Source organism: Charadrius vociferus, unplaced genomic scaffold, assembly GCF_000708025.1.
Source record: "Charadrius vociferus isolate BGI_N301 unplaced genomic scaffold, ASM70802v2 scaffold88, whole genome shotgun sequence".
Classification (NCBI taxonomy): domain Eukaryota; kingdom Metazoa; phylum Chordata; class Aves; order Charadriiformes; family Charadriidae; genus Charadrius; species Charadrius vociferus.
Genome location: NW_009649619.1, coordinates 2,566,611 through 2,591,594, shown reverse-complemented (window position 1 = coordinate 2,591,594; position 24,984 = coordinate 2,566,611). Strand labels below are relative to the sequence as shown.

Here is a 24,984-nt window from a genome sequence, read left to right as displayed (position 1 = left end):
TACCCTGAGGGACTGCAACCCTTGGGCAGCTCCTGCTGGGGCAGGGACGCTCCAGGGGACTGCAGCCCACGGGTGACCTGCACTGGAACAGAAGAAAACAAGAAAGGAGCAATGGAGGAAAGCAAAGGATAAGCAAGGAGCAGCAGAAAGAAACCCTTCCGCAGATGACCCCAACCTCCTGCACAGCCCATTGCCTCACTGAAGTAGTTGGGAGGAATAAAATTAAAGCAAGGTGGAAACAAGGGACTCAAGAGTAGGAAGCTGATCCTGGAGAAGGGGGAGGAAGGATGGTTCCCTAAATGTTTAATTATTTATAGTATTTTTTTCAAATACCCAAATCAGTAATTAAACGTGTGTGTTCGCTGGCAATAAATTAAGTCACGTAAAGATCACCAAGTCGTGAATATTTTGCTGATGGCAAATTTCCTAAAGAAGTGTCAGCACATTAGTGCAAGTGTTGACTATGCTAACTTCTGCAGGCAAACGTTTTCTGTTGGGAAATGGAAAGGTAGAAATTTTATAAGAGAAACCTGGGCATTTCTTCCTTCTGCTTCTGGATGGCCTGTGCAGGAATCTGCACCTTTCCATTGCAGTTTCCGTCTCGTTCCCAGTAATCTGCTGCATTTGGCCAATGCACACTGTTTGTCCTTCCTGATACTGCCATCATGTAAAAGATGGACATACTGACCCAAATTTTTAAAAGTTACACAGGGTGTTATGATTGTAGACAGTAGTGGATAATTACTTAAGCATTCAGGAAAGTGATTTATTTATTTTTTTTAAAGTTGGATGCGTACTATACATCCTTAATGACACATGCCTCTGATATAAATATCAATATTGCAGTACACTATATTAATAAAAGGCATGTTATTTGGGTTCGGATCTAGCTATCTGACACATCTCAACAAATGCGTGGAGGTTGTCAGAACTCAAGAACTATATGAGACTATTCTCTTGTAGGCATCCACGTTTGTAATAGGTGAGCTTGCCTCAGTTGTGAAGAGCAGTAAATGCTATGGGAAGGCTGGAAGCATGGCACACAGTGGGTGATCTAGATCCCTGTTCCATGGAGAATTCCTTGGCAGCACAACCAGTTTAAGAAGTCCTCCCCAGTCATTTATTTCTACTACTCCTCTGCAGTCCTCTATGACCTGTGTTATGTTTGCGACACTGCACTATAAACAAGATCCAGGCAGCAATCTCATTGAAAAATAACCCTGAAAAAAAGTGTAATTTGTTTTTCAAAAAGGCTGATCAAGAGGTGACTTGATTGTAGTGAAGAAGCCTCCTTACAGAGAGAAAATACAGTGTCTTAAAAGCGCTTTAGTAGAGAAGGACCCACCATAGCTGGGAGCATCCAGACACATTCAAATTAGAAATGGAGCTCAACTTCCTAGTGGTATTGGCAATTACATATTTGAAAAAGTGCCAAGGAAAGTGGCAGATATTCTAGGTTTTGAAGTTTAACTGAGATTTGCTCTAACCATATAGAAGTTATTTGCTCCTCCTGTATCTTATAAAAGATGCAGAAATAATTGTTGGAAAATCTCTGGTTGGAAAGATAGCAGAAAGTGAACTAATGGATCTAATAATCACTTTTAGCCTTAAAATCCATTAATCTGCAAAGGGTGCTTAGTTTACTGGGCATATGGTCTTACTGAGTGCATTTCTGACATACTCAAAAAAAGTCAGTCATAACTCGCTAGTATTTCTGTAATATGTAGTCTGGATTGTTTGAAATAGTGCTGCATGCTGAATTCTTTGTCTTGGAAAATACAGGTTTTGTTTATTTGTCTTTTTTTTTTCTTTCTAAGCAGATTAACTCCAGGCTTGACTGAATAAATAAATTAGAAGTTAATGGTTTCATTTTGGATAGAGTCAGTAGCAAGCTAGGAACAGGATGACTGTGTCATTTGGAAAAGGATGTTTTTGTGTTCTTCCTAGTTCAGGCAGTACCTGATGAGTGGAACGAAATAAACTGTATCTCTTTAGCATTTTTATGATGCCTCCAAGAGAAGTTTCTTGGGTATCTGCACAAAACAGAGCTGCAAATTTCACTAAGAGGGCCTGGAAACCAGACATGCATTAGAACAGTGCTGAATAGGAGAGATTTTAACCTCTTCTGTAAAAGATAATTTATTTTTTTTTTAAGTGATTTGGTACCTTCGCATTACAGCAGAAATTTTAGATACTGCAGGAAATAAGAACACAGCTCTGAAATTTTTCATCACACTGTATTTCAGTGGGAATCATCTGAGTGTAGTAGAAATGTATCTCCCAATCCAGTTTGAACAGAAGGAAAAAGATACATGTGAACAAATTACAGATGAAATTTTGCAAAGAAGCAGGATATCAGCAATGACACTGGCACATTAAGAGTACATCTAGAACACGTGACTCTGGAGTTGCTACTTTTATGGTGGTAGGAGATAAACAGAATGAGAGCATTTACAAAGAATTTGTTTAAGTTTGATTAAAACCAATAGATTTTGAAAGAACTGAGTTCAGGGTTTTTTTAAGTATTAGATTCAGAATTTCTCAGAAGAATTGGATGAAGCTTCCAAAAATTGCTTTCCAAGCAATCTCTGTAAAGTGCTTAATGTCACTGGCCAGAGTTTTTGAGCAGTGATTGCATACAGGGAAGGAAAACTGTAACCAAGTCAGAAGATACTGGTCAAGGACGTGTCTAACAACATAAGAAAGCTGTGCAGGAAAACCAGGCTCCAGTCTCAGGGAATACTGCTGGGCTCTTCAGGTACTATTCTTGTGCAGCACAGATGTGTTTCATGGTGATTTTATACATGGAGATAGAATGAACAATTTCAGACTGAGTAATTACAAAATGTTATTGATGTCTCTTTTTCCTTTCAATATGAAGAAGTTGAAAATCTGCAAAAAAAAATATATTATTCAATTGTTTTATATTGTTTTTATTGGCATTTGTGTCTGTCTTTGTCTAAAGCTACCCCCAAAGAGAAACCTAGGAAAGGGTAAATGTTTGTCTTTGGACGTATCTCAAGGCCTCCTTACTTGCGAATCAAAGGCTGCTAAAAGCGGCTTCCAGCCAAGCTTTACATGTGCTAAGCTTCTAGGCTCTGGCTCTACAGTGCCACTTAGATCACCTTTTTGTGACACATCATAGCTCTGTGTATATGGAGAAACCAGAGCCGTTGGGGGCCATCTAATGAACAGAATTCAGCTTATTATTTTTTTTTAAGCTTTTTTGCCTGCTGTTGAGAGAGAGATAATTTTTTAGTACCGTGTTTGATACTGACACTGCATTGAATCACACAGTCTCCTGCATTCGACAGGAGTCGAGTGCTGGCTGCTGCCAGGCAGGGTGGTAGCAAAGGGTGGTAGAAAAAACGTATTAAAGGCTGCCTGTATGCTTCCCAAAACAGAAGAGGAAATTTGGAGTGATTGTATTAAAACTGAATTGACTTTTAGGCTATATTCCATTTTACCAGGATTGCTTGTTCTCTGCATCAAAACAAAAAGTGAAGGTACACTTTTTTTTTTGAGGTACATCAAAAGTGAACAACTGGCAGGAAATGAATACCAAAATCAAGCCAAGAGCAGCAGAATTGCTTTTATGTCATGGCATGGCTGGCTAGGCATGCAGATTTGTTCCAGGGAGATCTAGTGTAAGATCCAGGGACGTCCAGTAATCCCCCTTGGGCTGTTTTCAGTCTGGAGCAGGGGTTCAGCCACCGCTGCTGGGAGAGCAGCTCTGCCAAGGGGCACAGGCTGCAGCCCCATCCGGAGAGTCGTCATGTTTGTGTTGCAAGAAGTTGCTGCAGCTCTGATTGCCCTCACCTAGAGAGGCCTGGTGTGGAGAAGGAGGAGTATGTTGGGTTCTGGTCCTTCTTTGGGATTTTGAGCGGTGCTATAATATGACTAACAATAAAACTGGGAGCTAGTTCATTCTGAGAGTTTACACAAAAAATCTGTTAACAAAATTGTTGACCAAATCAAGAAATCTGCTACAAATTATGGTAGTTTTACTGTTGCAATTTGGAAGAATTTAATTATTCTGAGTCCCTTCCCACCTCTGGTAAATAAACTCTGTTGATAATGATCTCCTTTTATGAACTGATACAAGGCATTCATTGATTCTGCATTTGTTCATGCCAGTTACAAAATCTCAAGAATGCGAGAGCTCTATTGTCTGTTGTACCCTACTACAATTCAGAAAATTTAGTTCTGAAAAGTTATGGTGTGGAAAAAGCTTCTTTCATCTTTCTTGATCTCTGTATGTCTTTCAATCTTGTGAAATAGGCAATAATGTAAATTTTTTCAAGTAACTAAGATAAGAGAATATAAGAGATAAATAAACAAAAACAAAAGAAGAAAAAATCATATTGCCTTAGAAATAAGTTATAATTTTTAATGTATTCATGGTAATATGAATCTCTTATACATGTCTTTTATCAACTCCGTATATTCTTTTTATTTGATTATCCCCTAGTGCCCTTCTGAGGGTCTCAAAACAGGCCTACCTCTTCCTTGCCTCAGTCTGAGACATACATCATTATTTTAACCACAGGTTTTCGTCCAAACTTGTCTGTTCATCCAAACTTGCCTGTATCATCCAATAATAAATGTAAGGCTATCAAGAGTAAAATGTTTTGATCAGTTTTACTCTTTCTCCCTAAATAGCCATCAATCTTTTGAAGCATGTATTCCCTTCGCTATCATGCTCCCTCTTACCAAAACTTTTTCAAGGATTCCTTAGATAGGCCCATTCATTACCAGCAGAAATGGCTGGAAAGATTTCTGCAGCCCTTTTGTCAGCAGACAAAGTTCTCTTGAGGCTCTGGCTGCGTGATGGTTGGATTACAAAGTACTGAGGCTATGAGAGCTCATTTAGCAAGGCTCTTAGTCTCCCAGGAATTGTTTCTCTGCTTGGGCAGCCTCTTCACCACCTCTGCTGTCCGTCACTCGGGGAGGCTTAGGCTGACGTTGTTCCTCTGGGCCAGGCAGAAAAGCAGAGTGCAGCTACAGCAGGACTACTTCTCCAGCCTTCCGAAAGTCCATTGGAGTGGCTGTTGAGCAAAGAATAAAGGGAAACAAAATAGAAATACAGGTAGCAGTGGCATTTGATGCAGTAGAAGTATTCCTTTCGTGGGTGGTGTCACAGCACTACCCAGTGAACATGAGCTGGAGCAGCTGTCTGGCTCCCCAGTCGTACAAATCCAGCCGAGGTGGATTCAAGGAACCGTTCTTTTCTTCGCAGTGTAACTTGTTATTGATTTCTCTCCTTACACCGTTTTACTCGGCCAGGCGAGGAAGATTAGGGAGATTATCTTTGGGATACGCGCCATCCAGTTACCTTGATTGTACTTAAGAGATTACAGGGGTATAAATGTGGGGCAACTGGAGGTCAAGGCTGACACTACACAGCATTCAGTGCTTACAACTGTAGTGCTTCTGTTACATTTATTCCTTGTGATTCTCTGTTTTATTTATCACTTGCTTCAGGTTAATGGATTGCCCAGCCACCGCATTAAAAGATTGCAGAGGGGCAAAATTCTGACTTTGGACTGAAAATTGTAAGACTTGAAAAACAGGACTTTTAAAGTTCTTTTTTATTTGCCTCATTGACTAAAATGCCACAGTCCTGCCTGTGTAGCATTTTATCGCCTGTGCTGAACGTTGCCTACAGTGTTTTCACTTAATGATATTTCCTATGTCATCAGCACATTGTACTACACAAAGGAGCACTGGCTTGCTATATGGTCCTTGTCATCTATATCCTGTCTTCAAGGTGTACTTGTATTTATTTGTGTCATATGGTTTCTTATCATGGTTAGTAATATAATAAACCATATAGAGCATTTCTTGAATATAAAATTCTATGAAGTATTAGCAGACTTACAGGCTGATGAGTTACTAAGTGTAGATGGTAAGGGGCTGTATACAGTGAAAACAATGTATTTCTCTTCCCTTCTTCCTCTAAACCTCTTTCCTCCTGCCTATTCTCAGCTCCCAAAAACTCAACTCTTTTAATTGTTTAATGATCTTGTGCTTCTTGACTGATATTTGATTTTTGATTTGGTGTTCATTCAGCCTTCTGTGAAAACAGTCATCTGCATTAAAAACAGATAATTTTGGAAAAATGTTAGACTGATCATGTTGGTATCTCGGTGTTAAAAGTAAAGAAATAACTCTCAAGCAGTGTGGAAGTTTTTAAGAAGTAATATTTGATATTTTGTTTGTACTTGCTGGAACAGTTCTTGGGTGCTTGCTTTCCATTGCATGGCTGAACATGCGGTTAACTTCAGTGCTGTGTGCATACCCTCAGACTCACATATTTTGTTTAATAGACCAGGTCTGTCCATGTGATATGATGTTTCTTTGAAGTGGTGCTCATCTAACAAGTCTAATTATTTCTAGTATCACTTTGAAACTGTCTTTGTGTTTATTTGAACATTTGTGTTCTCTGCTACTGATCTAAGGTACAAACACAGCAGCTTACAAGTCCCTGAGAGAGCAGGAGTGGTATGACCTGTCACTGGATGCCTTGTTTAATCATACCAGTTTTTAATATGCAGTCTTTGATCACTTTCAGGATTCGTTTAACATTTTTGTAGAAAAGTAATTCTGATTCAACAGATTTCAACAGAATCTCTTAATTCTAATTCCATGATCAAGTTGAAATTCTTATTTGTCTGGAAATTGTTTACTTTCTTTAGCATAGTTAAGAAATTATAGCTCTTGAATTAAAAAAACAAACAAACAAAAAAACCCTCAAATCCTGTCTTTTTAATGATATTTCTATTTGTATGTGTAACATTTCAAGTGATCTCAATAAAGGTGTGTTTTTATTTTCCCCTGTTTTCACGGGATCATAGACAATAGACATGGAAAGGATCTTGAGAGGTCCTCTTCCAAAACAGTCATCTGTCTAAACCACTCCTGACAGATATTTGTCTAATCTACTCTTAACTTCCGAGGATGAAGATTACCTCCCTAAGCATTTTATCCTCATTGTGTATGACCACCCCCTACTATAGAAGGATATTCTGATGTCTAACCTAAATCTCCTTAGCTGTGATTTATAGCCAATATTTAACTGCAAGTAGACAGAAGACAGTTTACTCCATTTTCCTTGGGGTGTTATTTGAAGACTGTTTTCTGTCTGCTCTCATCTGCCCGTAGGAAAATGACCTGATGGACTTGATTGCACAGTGGATTTTTGAGCACTTTGCAGGCTTCTTCAGTTGCACATGTAGGTAGACCTGTCCCTGGCCCTAGGGTGGCCTACTGTCTTGAACCTATGAGTATTTCCACAGATTTTTAGTGATGAACATACAGACATCTGTGCTTAGTGTGGTATAATATTACTCAGTGAAGAGATGAGGATGAAGAAAACATTGTGACAAAGGAATTGGCAGAATATCGTGCAGAAGAAGCACCTGAGGAAACAGAACTAAAAAGTCTCATGGGGGATTTAGATGTAAAAAAATAATAATAAACAAATAAAAAGCAATAAAGCTAGTAGCAGTGGAAGTATTCTCAGAGCTGTAGAGAAGCTTGCAACCTAGAAAGATGAGATAAAGCTAATGGAGAAAATTGGCTGGCAGACCTTAGGATGTTGTGTTTGGGAATGACAGCCTATTTCTGATACAAAGTGCCATTGGTGAGCTTTACAAAAACAAAAAAAGAGAGAAGTGAGAATGATGAGAACATGGATGCTTGGGTCAGCAAGACATGGGATAGAGCAGCCATGGTGGACTGCACAGAGCAGAAGTAAAGTAGTAGAGATGAGAGAAAGGATGTCCTTGGAGAAACAGGCATGCCACAGAGAAAACAACATGGTGGTTATGGCAAACCTGGAGAAAGATTCTGCCTCAGCACACCCAAAAGACACTCTTGTTTGAGCACGAAAATGAAAGGGAAGCACAAGAACTCAAATACTGAATGTATATAAAAAGCAGCCTGGAGATAAACAAAAATCTGAGTAGTGATAATAAATGTTCTGAATTCTGAAGACCTCTGCCATCAGTAAAGAAGATCTTTATAAATGAATTTGAATAAATCATGTGTGAATAGCATAATTAGAGACAAATTAGATGATCAGTAGGATTTTGAGTAGCCTGCAGAATGTGGAGAGAGAAAGCATGAGGTCCAGCAAGAAGGCAATTGCAGTAGTCCAAGCATGAAATCATCAAAGAATGAATGCTTTCCTTAAAGGATCTGCTGAGATTACAGCCTGAGATAGTATCTGTGGCCCTGAATTAGGTAAAGCTATAAAAACTCAGATTCCTTGAATCAAGATATTTCTTCTGTCTCAGATGTCCTTGCTAGTTGACTCTTTACTGAATGTAAGTTCTGTCTAGCAATATTTGTCGATATCCCATCTTTGTGTTCTCGTCATCTGTTGAGCAGTGTGTATCACGTCAGTGAGAGTGACATGACAATTTAGCTTTGTTTTAGCTAGATTTTTGGCAGTCTGTGTCATTCAGGAATTTTAAAACTATCATGCATGAAATTTGCAGTTTTCCTTACTTTGTCTATTAGTTTTCCCAGAAGATTATATCACTACTGTAGTCAGAAAGTGTTATGCAGGATTCTTGCAAGGTAGTATAACTGAAGGACTGTTTTGCTTTTTAAAGAGAAATCACTGCAAAAGAAAAAGCAGTGAGGCTGAGCTAGAAATCTGAAAGAGTAAATTCTGAACAGAAGGAACAAAGTTCAAAGAAGTGGGAAGGCAACTTGCCTTGCTAAACCCAGGATCCATTAAGTTCTTGCGTCAGAAAAAAATGGCATCAAACAGTTTGAGTGTACAAACCTCTTTTCTTGGTAACAGTCACTACCAAGAGCAAAGTAAGCCATCATTTGCTGCCGTAAACTTCTCCGTTCCAATCGCTCTTTCTTTCACCTGAACCCTCCAGTCCGCCCAAAATGAATCTTCCTGTCCTTTTGTACCACATGTTTTAGTTCTCTGTGTGGTGCTTTTTCTGACTCAGCATCTCCCACCCCACCTTGAGACATGACAACTGCAACTGTGCCACCACCACAGGCCACCCCACCAGAGCTTGGGGCAAGGAAAACGCCTTACTGGAGTTTTGCATTTGTTTATGGCACTGTATGAATGTTTTATTATAAGAATGTAGATGATAATTTTGCTGAAAGCTCCTGGCATCACAGGAGAGTAAGGGTTTTCTGGAGGTTTTCACATGAAAAAAAAGAAGTTTCTTTACTCCAGGCTTCGTTCACTGCTTCACTTCCATCCTTACTGAATGGATAATCATGGGAGCTTTTCTCACACTGCAAAAGAGAAGGTGAATTCAGTATTAGATGTGGTGTAATGTGGGCTACCCAGCCATATATTTAAGGCAGGATGAAGTGTTCTGTACATGTAGGAGGTTCTTTTAAAGAACCTGTCGGGATCAGTTGCTGTGTTTTGCTGGCATTTCTGTGGCAGAACAGTTACTATTTCATACTCAGATGGAAAGAATTGAAGTTCTGCCTGACTCTCTGCTTCTGAGTAATTTTTGAGTACAAGAGAAAAGAAATCTATTAACGGGATGCTAAACAAAAATCTACTTTAGTACACAGTTCAACAAGAAAGTCTTTGAAAACAACATTGAGCTGTCATTGATAGGAAGCTCATTTAGGTTCCTTTCTGTTGAGATGTGTCAGGAATGTATAAATACTTTAAATTTAACTAAATGAATAGTTATTTAAAACCCATCTTTTATTCATATTAGAAATCTTTCCATTGTATTATTTAATTTCTATTCATGTCTTTTTTTTAAGTGCCTCAATTGAATCATGCATGTTGCCTAAAGCGTGACTGCTATGCTTTGCCAAGTATTCACTGTTTCTCAGTGTTACTCACATTTTCTTCAGTCTTAACTGGATTCTTGCAGAATTTGTTTTATTTCTCTCTTAGAGTTCTACAAAGTTGTTTTCTTGATACATATTTTTGAAGCCAATTTTCCCCAGCTCATATCCTCTTGACATTATGGTGGCTTTATTTCATATTCACTCCATTGCCTTAGTTATTTTTTCAGTAATAAGGTGACCAGAGCTCTATACAGTTTCTCAATTAAGTACCAAGGTCATAAAGAGTTTACAAGCTTTCAGTCTCCGTGACTAGATGTCATTTCATACGTAGCCCCAACATCTGCCTTTATGCTGCCATATCCTGTTGCAAACTCAAGTCCTTTTTTTTTTTTTCCTGTTTGCTAAGCTTAGTTCAGTGTTGCGAGTTCCTGATTTATTTCTTCTGTTTAATATTAGTGTTAAATTATTTTCCCCAGCTGTGCATTTTTTGTCTGAGAAGTTTGGAGTGAAGAAGCTGGGAAAACTGAAAGAAAGCTGTTGCAGTATCCACGCCTGAAATTCTTGAGAAATTAATGCAAAATGTTGACTCTCATGTTATTATTGTTGAATATTGAAGTGGATCTGTCTACACAGATAGAAAAATTAGTGTTATGTACTTTAATATACATGAGCTGTTTGCATGATATGTACTGCTTCCTATGTGTAACTGCTATAAATTATATCTGATCCTCTTTGTGCTATATTATGCTTTACTGTGGACGAAATAGTTCTTAATTCTTTAGGTACCTGGGGATTATTTTTTTCGATTATCTTTGTTCATGTTGTTTCAGTCTTCTGTTGACTCTCATCTGGATCTTGGAAAATAATTTACTTTTTTTTTTCCCCCTTTCCATTTTTCCTTCTTTTCAGGAAGTCATTTCCCATGAAAGCCAAAATCACAGCTTTTGCACATTCATGATTTTTGGTCTTCACTAAGCTGGTTTACACTCTGACAACCTGTAGCCAGAAGGCACTGACTGACCACTTTGGAGTTGGGGGGATACAGCGTGGTGGTTAGTCTTACGTTGAGACATTACTGTCACTGAACTTTCAGATGCATTTCTCTCCTCCTTCCCTCCCCTGCCCCCCATGTTCAGCATTCCTGGCCAACTTATTGTTTGTAAAATAGAAATGGTGAGAAAATGAGTCATTTTGTAACTTATTTTTTTCTACAGGATTTACAGATAATCAGTACAGATGAAAACCAGGTGTTTGTGGCTGTTCAGGAGTGGTACCAGACAGACACGTACAACCTGTACCAGTCTGACCCGCAAGGTGTTTACTACTCTATCCTGCTGGAGAACGTCCGGAGCACAAAGCAGCCAGAAGAAAATGTCCTGATAGATATTCTGGAGGTAGGTCTTTATCTCTTCCCATCTGTGTAGTCTGGGTGGAGTTTTATTTTGTTTTTATTTTGATTGAGTGTAATTAATTTTACATTAATGTATTTTCATAGTTATCTTTAATGTAAAAAGACTAGCATTTCTCTCTTATTCATAGTGCATTGTTAATACATACATGTTTCCCTCTTGCCCTGCTAATGTGTTGTACGCTCGAAGAACTAGATTCTTGGTATGGGGTTCCATGGATGTGCAAAACCAGAATTGGCTGAGGTTGTGGGTTGTTGGTTGGTTTTTCTTTAGGGTATTGAAAAGTGAAGCTGGCAGCACAATTTATTATTGAAGTAAGAAGTTATGCAGCTGACTACGTACAGGTTTCTTTCTTCTATGTGACTCCATGATACGCTTCCTGACTTAGAGCAGGACGTCTTTTAGCTAGTAGGGTTTTAAATAGTAATCCTGTGAGCCTTGTGCTAGGTTGTGTCAGCTCAGACAAGTGAAGAACCAACAAAACTAGATATTGGATAGCAAATCCATTTGCTTTCAGTAGGTGTCTTGCGCCAACAGCATTTGCTATGAGACAAACTCATCTATAAACAAAACTATCTTGGATTTTAACATCAGCGCACTTAGCAAAAGAAAAGACTGAAGATTATAGCGTTTTGGAAGAACTAGGATCACGCAGCCATTCACTCACTCCCCCTGAATCCCTCAGTAGGACAGGGAGAAAAGGAAAAAAAAGGAAGGAAGAAAGAAAAAATACAAACAAAAAACAAACCTCATGGGTTGAGATAATGATAGTTTAATAGAGCAGTGATGGAGGAGAAAATAATAATAATAATGGTAAAAGAATATACAAAAAAAGTGATGTAATACAATTGCTGACCACCCGATGATCGATTGCCCAGCACGTCCCAAGCAGCGATTGCGTATTCCTGCCCCCGGCCAACCTCCATTTATATGCGAAGCATGACGTCTATGGTATAGATTATTCCTTTGCCAAGCTTGTCCTGTCTATGCTTCCTCTCAACTTCTGTGGGAAGCTGAAAAAATCCTTGACTTAATATAAGCATTACTTAGCAACAACCAAAACAATATATGTTATTGACATGATTCTTGTACTAAATCCAAAATACGGTTGCTACTAGAAAGAAAATTGTCTCTATCCCAGCTTGAACTAGGACATGTGTACATTTGTTCTGGTTCTATTCCTTCCTGTAGCATGTAGCACTGGGTATTAAATGAATGGACCTTTGGTCTGACACAGTTTGGCCACTGTTACTCTCTGCCTGGTGTTAGTTAAAACAAAATCTTTATAAATGCACTAGACTTATCTGGAAAAGATTTGTAGTAATTCAGGGTACAAGACATACACTTACAGAGCTGTTAAATGGCAGTAATTAGACTCTTCTTGGTGGGGGAAAATGATAGTAGTTTTTTTCCCCCTTATCTGCTACATCTTTGTTTAGCTTTTCCTTTCCAAATGGCTGTAGTAAAACAAAAAGGTGTGTCATTACCAATGATTATTTTCTAGACTCTACCTTTTTAGAAATGAGGCTTCTTAATGAGTGAAGCTACACATTGTGTGTAGCCACATTCCCACAGGGTGATTTATTGAGAGCATTGGTTTCCAGCTCTCTGCCCCTGGTCGCTCCTGAGGGATGCAAAGCTAAAGGGAAGTTGAGTGCCATCTCTTCTCCTGGTGTCACCTGTAGCATGTAATTTCAGATAAGTTGTACAAAGATGCCACCCCTGGCTGTCCTTTCATCTGCAAGAGTTATTTACTTTATTCGGTTTCACTGGTGATTTCAGAATTTCACAACGTTACCGAGGGCATCTTTGATAATGCGCAAGAGAGAGGGATCCTAGATTATTGTGGGTGCTGGATTAATTTTTAGGGTTGCATTAAAAAGAAAAAGTGTACATGATAAAACGTAATTGAAAAACAATACACATGGAGCCATACAATTCAATTTTTTAGAGCTATTTTTTGAATAGAGTTGCATTATAGAATACTTTTATTTGCTTACAATAAGAAAGCCTACACCTTCCAAATAGCTTGTACAATAAATAATTAGTGTTCATCTTTACTAGAATGTGACCAAGTATTTACATCTACAAGTAACGTCTGGATTATTTATGTGGTACTAAATAGCTACTAAATAAAACATGTATTGCAGTCCTAGAGGTGGGATTTTTTTGGTCTGGTCTGGGTTTTCTCTCCAGGCATTTTAATGCAAGTATCCCATCTTGGGAAGAGGAATCTTCGGTACAACACAGAGACAGTCCTCAATCATTGACAATTTCTCTTTCCACCAGTGCCTAATTCTCTTTAAAATTTGGACTGTTTATCTTTGTTATCTTCTGCTTACCTGACTTCATCTTTTATTTGTATATCTGCTATAAAATCTTATAGGTTTCTACCTGTCTGCATTCATTTTCTGTTATATGCTTTATCTATTTTTTTGTACTGTTTCTTCTCATGTTGTGTGTGAGAAAGGGGAATAATTCCCTTCAAAGAAGAAAAGAAAAAGGAAGGAACATGCCCTTGAAATTTGTGACTGCAAAAAAGGAGCATGTCCTTGAAATTTTATCAAGTGCTGCCAATGTGAACCAGTCACAAATTTGACGTAGGCATATTTGCAAAATGGGCATACTAATGTAATACTTCTACATTGGATCTTGTTAGGACTCCTCATATGGGTAAGAGCTACACAAGTTGCAGTACACATTCTTCATCCTTTTTTCCCCCAAACAACAAATTGTATCTATTAAACTTTTAATCACAAACTTCTTTATATAGCTGTATTTTTCGTATTTCAGTAAGGGCTGCTAGTAAACACTGTGGGGCCATCTGAGTGGTGCTTCTTGCTACCAAGTGGTATAGAATATTGTTTGGCTGTAAAATCAGTAATGTAATAGTGCAGAAATTAATGTGTCACAGAATGCATAGTCATAGCAGAAAACCTGTTTAGAAAAGAGGTTTATAAGGTACAAAGTGCTTTTCTAAGAGTACTGGGGAACCAGTAACCCTTGAACTGTTCTGGCAAATAGACACTCCAAGAACTAATCCAAAAGTCCAAAGAAAAACAAAGGAAAGGTACTTTTGAATTTCCTTGTGTTTGTCTGTCTTGGGTAGCTACTGGACTGCTCATCAAAGTAACTGAACACTCAACAGTGTTGAAATATCTTGTTTTCCATAGCACCTTATATTAACATGAGTCTTTTTCCTCCTCGGTAGAGAGATGCTAATCTCCCAATTTTAGATTAGGGAACTGAGTCAAGGAGTAGAAAGTACTGAAGAATTGGAGTGCCTCGGCATCGCAGTTGAATCCAGAAGGTAGATTTGACATACAGCATTTACAGAAAGAATCAGGTGTGTACTTACATAGGTCAGAGGACAAATAAAATAGAAAATGCTGTAGAGGGTATGGGCTGTTTCAAAGCTGCCATTTTTTACACACTATGGTTTTGTATTAGTTATTAGTTTTTAGGCTGATGCATCACTCCAAACATCATGCTTCTGAACTTGCTCTGAAGATAGATGCCTGAAACTTATTTATTATTTCAGGCAGGGTTTGTGCCTTTCATTCACCATAGAACTGCTGAAGTGCCAATCAGATTTTTTTCTGTTTTTAGAGCAGCAGTGAGAGAAGTTAACTGAGACACTGGAAGAAATTTTTTCATAACTTTTCTGTCTGATAGATTCAAACACTTATGTCCCATATTCTAGAGAGGAGAGGTTACTCTAGCACTTGGTTAGGTTAGAGATGGGAGTAGGAATGCAGAAGAATTTTAGCCTGACTCCTGTTGAATGATTATATGGAATGAGTAAATATTCATTAAACAAGAATGAGAGAAAAAGAGACAGAGACAGGAAACAAAAATGGCGATTCCACCACTTCCCTGGGCAGCCGTTTCCAACGTTTGACAACACTTTCAGTGAAGAATTTTTTCCTAATATCCATCCGAAGCCTCCCCTGGCATAACTTGAGGCTGTTTACTCTTTTCACTTGTTATTTGGGAGAACAGATCCATCCCCACATCGCTACAACCTCCTTTCAGGTAGTTGTAGAGAGCGATGAGGTCTCCCCTCAGCCTCCCATATGAGTTAAAACACATTTTCAGGAATTTTTAAAAAATTAAAAAAGCCTTATAAACAATTGCAAGGGAAACAAGAACACTCTTAAAGAAACTTTCAAATGCAATACAAGATCTTATCTCATGCAATTGGGTAGAATATTAACACATAACATAAATGTTAGGGCTAGAAGTAAACATATTAAGGTGCTATTGCTGTCAGGTTGATTCTAAAAATTATCCTCATTAACTTTGACGCTCTGAGTTGTAATAATTTTCAAATACAGATGGTTTTGAAATAAAGTAACTAAGTTTGCCCAAGAGAACAGGGAGCCCGTAAGCTTTTTCTTTTCCTTTTTTTTCCCCAGAGGTTAAACGGGTGAAGGGAGGCTGAATGTGTGGAGTTAGGCTGAGGGTGGGAGCATTTAAGATGCTTGAGAGGTTGATTCAGCCTTCACTGTTTCTTCCCCGGATTATCTGTCTGCATTTATTTCCTACAAAAGACAATTTTGCTTCCTAATTCAGTGTTATTTTAAAGGATATTATATTGTATTTTCTTATTGTAACCTATTTGTGTACTATTTACGTGATATGGGTCACATGACTTTAGTGTAAAAGTCAGGTTGCTGTTATAAATTGCTTCCATAATTTGTGGAACAACATATTAGAGATGTCCATATTTTAAAAAGTTTCAGAGCTGTAAGTTTAACAGTAGTGTACAGTGTACATGCTATTGTAACTTTTGTATTTTGCTGTATAAACTATATGTAATTTGGTTAGCCTTCTGACATTAAGGTAACTCTATATCCGTTTAAAATACATTTAGAAATACGAGTCAGTTAATAATTATCCTTCCCTTCCCCCATTCATGCTTTCCTCTTTTCCTTTTGCCTTCCCTTTTTCTTTTTTTTAAGGTATCGTTCACTTTCCTAGTTGAGAAACTATCTGAGGTACACAGTTCAGAGCCACAGAAGAGCAGCTAATCAGGGATAATCTTTGTTGAAAAAAAAATGTGTGTGTGCTGGTCATTAACCCTCTTTCTTGTATGCTTCAGGTCAGAGGTGTAAAAGGAGTCTTTCTGGCCAACCAGAAAATTGATGGGAAAGTTACAACTCTGATAACCTACAACAAAGGCCGTGACTGGGATTTTCTAAACCCTCCAGACATTGATATGAATGGCAAACCGACAAACTGCAAACCTGTAAGTGGTTCTTTTTAGCCCATCCTTTCTCTAAAGTGCACAAGAATTGTTTGTGTGGCAGGATGTGCAGTAGTTCCGACAGCCCAAGGGCTTTGCTCCAAGTTTATCAGCCAAGCTAGTAGGCAAATCTACTTGCGTTACATAGCAATGGTTTCACAAGCTGTTAGTTAGTCCGGTCATCTTGTAGTGTGAGTGGTCACGGCCCTGTCTGTACCACTGCATTTCTTAATGTAGACCTTACTTTGACACAAAGAGGATGTTTTTTCTTGTGTGTCAACCACACAACTGAGTTCACAAGTCATGACAAGAGTCATTTGTCTCTGGATATAACGGGAACATATTTGGTCAAACAGAGCTTACCAAATACCGTTTCTCTTTCCATCGTTCATATTTTTGTTTCATCTTAAACCAAGGTAACCCTTGGTTCCCTGTTAAAGGGAACTCTTGACAGTTGCTTGAAAATAAACACCACAGTGAACTGCCTGAAAAAGGCCTTTCTTTTTGTAAGATAATGCTGTTTCAGTTTGTTTAGATGTCCCAGCTACCCATAATATTTTGTTATTTTTGTTTCTGTACTGAAAACCTTGTATTTTTCTTACTGACTCTGCTCCTGAGGACTTCAGGCTCTGAATTGCTGGGCAAAATAAATGCTTCTAGTCGTGCTGCTGCCAGAGCTCTCCACATAGGACAACTGGAAGGCTGGAGCTTCTGGCTTACTTTTGAAGGGTTGAAGATCATGCTATGTGGTTCAAGCCTGCAGGGCCTGATCCGGAGGTCTCCAAGATGAGTGTAGGGATGGCAGTGGCAGCAGCTCCCAGGCAGTGCTGGCAGCCCGCTCCTGGTAAAGCTCATGGTCAGGCTGCTGTGAGCAATATGACCTCTGAGTACCACTGCACAAAGAGCAAGAAGCAGAAAGTTGCTTAGCAAGGAGCAGTGATAGATGTGTCCAAAAGTCATTATGCTATTTTTCATAGCACTTTTTTTCTAAAAAAGAAATTTTGGTACAAACAGTTGGTTTTAGTCATCATTTTACCAGTCACTTGGGACCAAAACTTGTTGCTGTTAGTTATAATTTTTAAGCAATTATTCTGTCACAAGGGGTTTTTGTACAATAATTTCATCCTGACTTTTTTGAGTTCGGAAATCTTTTTGCTGAGGCAGTGGGAGACTACACAGACATCACCAGAGATTCTTGTTAGCTAACTAATATTAACTGGATTTTCAGACTGGACTTTGGTTCCATGGAAAACAGCCATTTTCTTTCTCTACAAAGACATACATCGCTGAAGCTGCTCTCTCACTGCGCTTTCATTATTGTAGGAGCGTAACTGTTACCACTTGTGTTTTGTTTTTTTAAAACCTGTTGTCTTCTTTCCCCACAAGCCTGATTGCTACCTTCACCTCCATCTCCGCTGGGCAGACAATCCCTATGTGTCAGGAACAGTCCATACGAAGGACACTGCACCGGGGCTCATAATGGGGGCAGGTAAATGCGTAACATTATTTTTTGAGACCTGAAATGTGGCAGCAGTTCTTTGTAGGTCTAGTCTTTTGGTTTATAAATATACCATGCTAGAAACGTTGCCAATATGAGGCTTTCCCTGCAGAATAACGCTTTATTGGGATCTCTTGATCAAACAGTTTAATAAAAGTTAATTGAACTCCCAGACCTGTGTCTTCTAAGACAGATATATAACTGGATACATTATACTTCTCTGTGCTGTGTCATATCTCCTTCCCTGTTAGTGCGGTATGGAGGAGTGACGGTGGCTGAAGGACTTGTCCTGCATTCTTTTTCTCTAGAAGTGGGGTGTAGGGCCTCCAGTGTCATGAATAGCCCAGCAAATCCAATAAACTGATGTAGACAGTGGCCAAGCTTTTGTTCTTTATGCTTAGATACAGATAATTTGTCTTGTCATTTTTATTAATTCACTTTTTGCCTGAAGAGAGATGAAGTGAAAGAGGCAAATGTGTCTCTGTGATGGGAACAACGCTGGTTGTGGCTTGTCCATTATAACATGCATATGGAGCCATGGTACTGTGAAGTGGCATTTAACAAAAGAATTTCCGTTTCAGTGGTGACTGCTCATCAAGAAAAGTATTCACATAACTCTGTTGTACTTTATATCCTTGTGATTCATCTATTCATTTCATTTAATTTTCTGTTCCTTTGTTTCAAAATTATTGAAATGTTAACTGTTCTAAGAGTTTTTTTAAATTCCATGATTTTATTTTTGTTAGGTGTTATGTTTAGGTGAAATGCACGTACATACTGCTTCTCTTTTCCTAAAAGTATATCTGATTTTAATCAATAATGTTTTCTGCCTTAGCTTACACTAGTCTCTTATAAATGGCTTACTAAATCGAAAACTTCCTAAGAATATAAAGGTGAGCATATTTGGTGTTGAAAGAGAATGACAGCTGCCACTACTTCAATATGACTGAAGATTCCAAGTTTTCCCATAGTATAAATGGAGTTTAAAGTATTTTACTGGAGGCAGACTTACCTGGTGAAACGCTGCAATGTTTTTATTGACACGAATGAGACTAAAATTTATACAGTGCCTGTGTAGATACATTTCTATTAGGTGTTTAATTCACATTTTATGAATTCCTGTATTTCGAAAAAACAACTGCAGTCTCGGAGATCTCCTGAGGTACTCCTATTCTAATGTATGTTCTTAATTTTAGCCTCACCATATATATGAATGCTTGAATGCTCTCTAGTAGCAAATTAAACAATGAGGTTTAATTAATTAGTCTGTTACTTCTATTTCATTTTTCTCTGTTCTTGCTTTATAATCTGATGTGGTGAACTGATATTCTTTGAGATATGGGGTTGTTCGCATTTGGTTGAGTTTTGTGGCGTGTAAGTGCGCTCTTCTCCAAGATGATATTAGGGATGGCGGGTCAGAGAAGAGTATTTTGCCCTTAATTCCTTCCTAGAATGGGGCCAGATTTAATCACTGTAACATTGTCTTACTGTAGCAGTAGGTAAATTTGTCAACAACTTTACTCAACGTGAATATGAGGGAGACTTTTTGATGACATCCAGATGTCATTAAGAACTGGAGTGATGCTAAATTTGACTTGATTGTGGAGCAACTTAAGATGTAATGGAAATAGTAGAGAGGCACCATCACTCATAGCAGCTGGATACAATGCTAGGAGGGATGGTGTGAAAGTGAGAAAAATTTGCCCAAGAGTAGTGCAGTACATCCTTTCTCTGGTAGAAGGTCATGTAGTTGCAAATGGACTGATTTTGACTTGCATTTTACATTATTTGGATGCTCAGGTCATCTAGATTCAGGGCACATGTTCATTCTTACCTGGCAAATTTGATATCAGTGTAAACTTAAGCTTCTTATCAGAAATACTTTACAAACAATGAGTTTGAATTTCTTCTGGCCTGATCCTTGAAATTGATAATCCTATGCAAATCAGCAGAAGTACTAGGTTCTTGGTACATAGAGGAATCGGATTTATTTGGGCCACATCACACACTATTGGAATTATACCGTGAGATTTAGGGAGAGCTCATCTTCTGGAAATGACCGAAGATGATAAAGATCTGTGAATGTCAGTTGGTCACAGTGTGTCTGTGAACCATCAGTGCCTTGTGCTGTGAAAAAGGGAAATGTGTTCTGGTGGTGATGTAGGTAAACAGTTGCCAGTGGAGAGAGAGAAATATTAATACTCTAGCAAAATACAGTACAGTGACTTATTAATAAGAATGTGTACAGTTCTGATCATCACTTTTCAGGGCCAATGAGCAGTGCTAAGAAGGGATTACTTGGCAGTTGATAGAAATAAAGAATATTTACAAGAGGAACCTCGTTAGCTGAGAAAAATAAAGGACAACAAAGAACATTACTTTTTTCCTGAAAAAGTAACCATGGGGGAGAAACAAGCAATGTAAACAAGTAGATAAGAACTAGAAATTAGAAAACAATTTTTGACCATAAAAGCCATGAAGTTGTTCCTGTCAATAAGAGCAGTGTTGCTATCAGACAAAAAGGCAAACAATCAAAAAAAAAATCCCTTTAACGTGGAGTTTGGCCACTTCATAGAAAGCTTATACAACACATCTGCTTGTGGTAATGGAAAACCTAACCTGTGACTTAAGGATAGTTTTGATACTGTGCTTGAAAATCAGAGCACAGAGACTACTGAATATTGTTTTCATTTCAAAAATAATTCAATGCTGAACAGCATTAATGCCTAGAGTGTTTGGGAAAAAGGCAGTAATAGGATTTTTAAATTGTATCTTTTTAAACTCATATTTACCAAAAAAATCCACTCTATTAAAGTTGCATAAATAGTTCTGAGGAATGCATATTTTTAGCTTATATATATACATATATATATAAAAATTGTGCAGACAGAATATTAAATTTTATAGCTGCATATTAAAGTGTTCTTTTAAATAACTGCCTTGCTCCCTTTAAGAAATGTAATAGGATTTTGCATTTACATTTGATTTTTGTGCATTTTAATCTTGGCAACAGCTTCTATTTCTCACAGCATCAGCTATGAAATGTGTGTCAATTGATGTGTAAATTTTTATTATAAACTTGTGAAGGACTTTCCTATGAAAAATGTTTAGAGAAGTGTAGATTTTTCAGGTGCTAGTTCACAACAATTGTCTGCTTAGCTTCCAATCCAGATGGCAAATCAAGCAAGCAGTAAATTCTGCACATTAACACGAATTGAGGAAGTGCTGGAAAGTTCAGTTTACTTTTTGTCATGCGGTGCCCAAATACATTGCATACATTGGGATAAATTTCTATCAGTTTTCACAAAAGTAGCATACCAGGATGCCACTGTAAAAAGGATGAGGGAACAGGGAGATGATTGAGCATTTCCCAGTGCATTTTGGAGTGAAGCTGCTGCAATTCACTCGGATTTTTCTCATGTCAACATGTTCCCCCATTCTGATGGTGTGAATCGCTCCCTGAGCTAAACACATCTTCAGCTGGGCAGGCAAAAACTGTCTATCTGGGACATTTAAACACAAATTGGTTGTATGTTTGTTCTACACTGTGACTACAAGTTTACAAACCATGAAATTTTAGCTTAATGTGCATTGACTGAAGGGATGTCACAACAGTATTAATTAGCAGTTATCTAGGCAAGGTGCATCTCTCTTTTTGGAGCAGGTTTCTGCCTGTATGCTAAATTTAAGTGGCTGGAAAAGATCCTCCATATTAGAAAAATTACCTAAGTATTGCATGTGGGGATTATTTCTTCTCACAGTAAGCATGTCTAAAATCACTTATAAAAACATGGGTAAATGCAGTGATAAGCAGCGCTTAAAACACGTAAATAGTAAATTGTAAATGAAAGTAATCTCCCATATTTGTGTGATCTGGTAGGAACATGCCAAAATGCCTGAGCAAAGACAAACTTTTAATTACTCCTTTGAGATCTGTATGTGTTTTTCACAGCTATACCATTTTTCCAGAGAGCTTGGCTGGCCACTGGTCATCACTGAAATAATCGGTTTCTTTCATGTCCCTGTGCTACCAACTGGTGAAATGGCATGTGCAAAGTTATGAATAGCTTGGAGAAATGTGTTGAAGGGTAGTTAGTACACCTGTATTCTAGTTTTTGGGACTGCCACCCATGGAACATGTGATTTTACCCAGTAACTTTAAAATTAACCTTTACTCAGGACAAGTAAAAAAGCAAAAGAGGATTTCCTGTATCGCAAAACACAATTTGAAAAGGTTTATAAGAATGCAAGTCATAGAAATGAGAGATAAATGTGCTTAATCAAAAAGTCCAAAATGCAGACCAAAATGTTGCCTTTTGTTTCCTAAATTGAAGAAACAAGGTGTCAGAACATAACAACAGCGGAGTCGTACTGACTTAGGACAACAGTCCATCTAGCACAGTGTCCTGGCTCTGTTGGTGACGAAAGCCTTTGGGGAAGTGTTTAAGAAGAATTCAGGTGCATACGGGCCCTCAGGGCATGTTTTGGGAGAAGGTACATGCATGGGACTGTTTCTGATAAGGGCTATGGTCAAGAACTCACAAAAAAATACATCTTCTGGCTATGGCTGCACCACCTGGGGCGAGCAGGGGCTGACTGCTCTGTGGTGTGAACATGGTCGTGTCATGCCAATTGGCCTCAGGGCTGCAGGACAGTTGCTGGCCTTCCCTTATTTCATGTATGCGTGGTGTTTGTAGTAATGCCATCCCTTTATTAGGGACAAGGCACAAACCTCTAAAGATGCCTTTAAGGACAATATATTTAAAATCAGATGAGAAATGGAGAAAGCAAAGTTGGGGCAAACATTCACAATAATTTGAAGAGCTGTCTTTCCTGTTCCTGTTATTTAGCTACAAAAAGAATATAAAATAAGACAAACTTGAGAAGCTTCTATTTTACAGACAGAACTTCTTGAAACTAGATGGCAAAACAGTCTGTGTCAGAAGAGTTTTCAGGCCATTTAGATCAAAAAGTGATGTTAAAATTATACCACTTATAGCTCTGGCTAAAATAGCCTGCAGTTGATTACCCATTCCAGATGCAGTAAATTTTTCAGTATGAACCTGAATTGCCTTCAGTGTATTATATTACCTTTACTAGTTACCACAGATGGATTTTGAGATCTAACACAGACCCACTAAAATGATAGAAGAGTTTCCGTGTTGTAGCGGCACACCTGAGGAGTTACTGCAGACATTTACAGGAGCACAGATTTTGGTGAGATTCAGCAGGCAAACAGCACTCTGACGTTTGTGGGTGTGTGGTACAGTCTAAACATTTCAGAATGTGGTGGGAATGGTACTTGCAAACTGTAAGTATTGGCTTCTAGCCTTGGGGCTGAGCATAATTTGGCAGTTTCTCACCTTCTGTATCACTTGATTGTGATGGCGGTTGTGCACATTATTGGCTGCCATGCTTACCGCAAATAAAGTTCGTAATTCCACTCGGATACGGCATGGAAACTTTCAGGGTTTCAATTGTACTTTCTGAGTGCTCCTGTGACTTTGTAGTCATTTTTTTGTAATGTTATTAATGTCAGGATTTTTTGCATTTCATTTGACATGAATTGGAGCTGTTGTAAAGGGGTTTATGGGGTGCTATTACATGTGCTTTGTCTAGTTAGCTGGTTTAATCCAGTAACATGACACACTGCAAGGTAGCTAGAGCCTTGAAGTAAAATTGTGCACTTTATTTTAAATCTCAAAAATAACGGAGTGTCCCAAATCTTATTTTTTATTAGAATATAAAAAGTAAAGTTGAAACTATGTAATTCTTTAAATAGAGAAAACTCATAACTCTTGTGTGTTATGCATTCAATAGAAAGGTTTGCAAATAAAATTGTGGTGAGTCTGCTAAGTTCTTTGAAGGGCTTAGTTTTATTCAGGTTCTACTGTTTGTTTTTTCTTTTGTTGTTTTTTCAGCAAGACATTGTCTGCAGTACCCACACAGCGAGCTGCAACTATATTGAAGAGTTTTATCCTCTCTTGCAGAAAAGGTTTTCTGATGTGCTGGAAGACTTGAGTTTATAAAGTCGCAAAATTATGTAATACTATTGCGTCTCCTAAAAAGTCTGGAAGTAGTGGAAATTACAGCCTTCATTAATGCACAGAACATTATGTCAGCAATCAGAAGTCCCTGCATGTGCTACATGCACATGTAGCCCCTGCAGGGCTACAAAGATGATTAGGGGATTAGAACACCTCTCATATGAGGAAAGGCTGAGGGACTTGGGTCTCTTTAGTCTACAGAAAAGAAGATTGAGGGGGGATCTTATTAATGCTTATAAATACTTAAAGGGAGGATGCCAGGGGGATGGGAGCAGTCTTTTTTCAGTGGTGCCCAGTGATAGGACGAGGGGTAATGGGCACAAACTTGAAGTTCCATCTTAACATGAGGAGGAACGTCTTTAGTTTGAGGGTAGTGGCGCACTGGCACAGGCTGCCCAGAGAGGGTGCGGAGGCTCCCACTCTGGAGACATTCAAAACCCGCCTGGATGCCATCCTGTGCAACCTGTTGTAGGTGCCCCTGCTCTGGCTGGGGGGTTGGACTTAGATGATCTCCAGAGGTCCCTTCCAACCCTGACCGTTCTGTGATTCTGCATGCACCACCTCTGGGTTTTCACCCTTGGCCTGGGGATGGACTAGTTTCAAAGGTCAAAGGAGCAATGAAGTCCTTTTTCCCAAAGCGGTGCACCAGCCTCTGTGCCAAGTTTGTCATCAGTTGTGGTTTTTGACAGAGTGGCATTTCTCTGTAATTATAATTGAGTCCACCAACTCCTTTTGCTCATTCCCCAAGAAAAGGCAATAAAGGTAAAACCAAAACTAGAAGTCATGTCTGTCTCACTACACAGCTGCAATTACAAAGCTGTTGCTAATATCTTTCAGTTATTACCATATCAGCTGGATATAAAAGGCTTTCTAATGAAGCACAGGTTGATGCTGTTTAGTTTGCAGACTGATTCTCCATTAGCTAAGGCAATTTACCACTGCACTTCTTAAAGTGCAGATCCATAGTAATTCTCAAAGTAAAGA

At 38.5% G+C, this 24,984-nt stretch overlaps 1 protein-coding gene across 1 annotated transcript in view; it reads left to right on the top strand.

Moving 5' to 3' along the window:
• Positions 1-24,984, top strand: part of SORCS2 (sortilin-related VPS10 domain containing receptor 2) — a 375,581-nt gene that overhangs the window by 290,010 nt on the left and 60,587 nt on the right. The window contains exons 9-11 of the mRNA XM_009890550.1: positions 11,013-11,192; positions 16,312-16,458; positions 17,842-17,944. Coding sequence (XP_009888852.1) covers positions 11,013-11,192; positions 16,312-16,458; positions 17,842-17,944 — 430 coding nt within the window. The remainder of the gene's footprint in view (positions 1-11,012; positions 11,193-16,311; positions 16,459-17,841; positions 17,945-24,984) is intronic.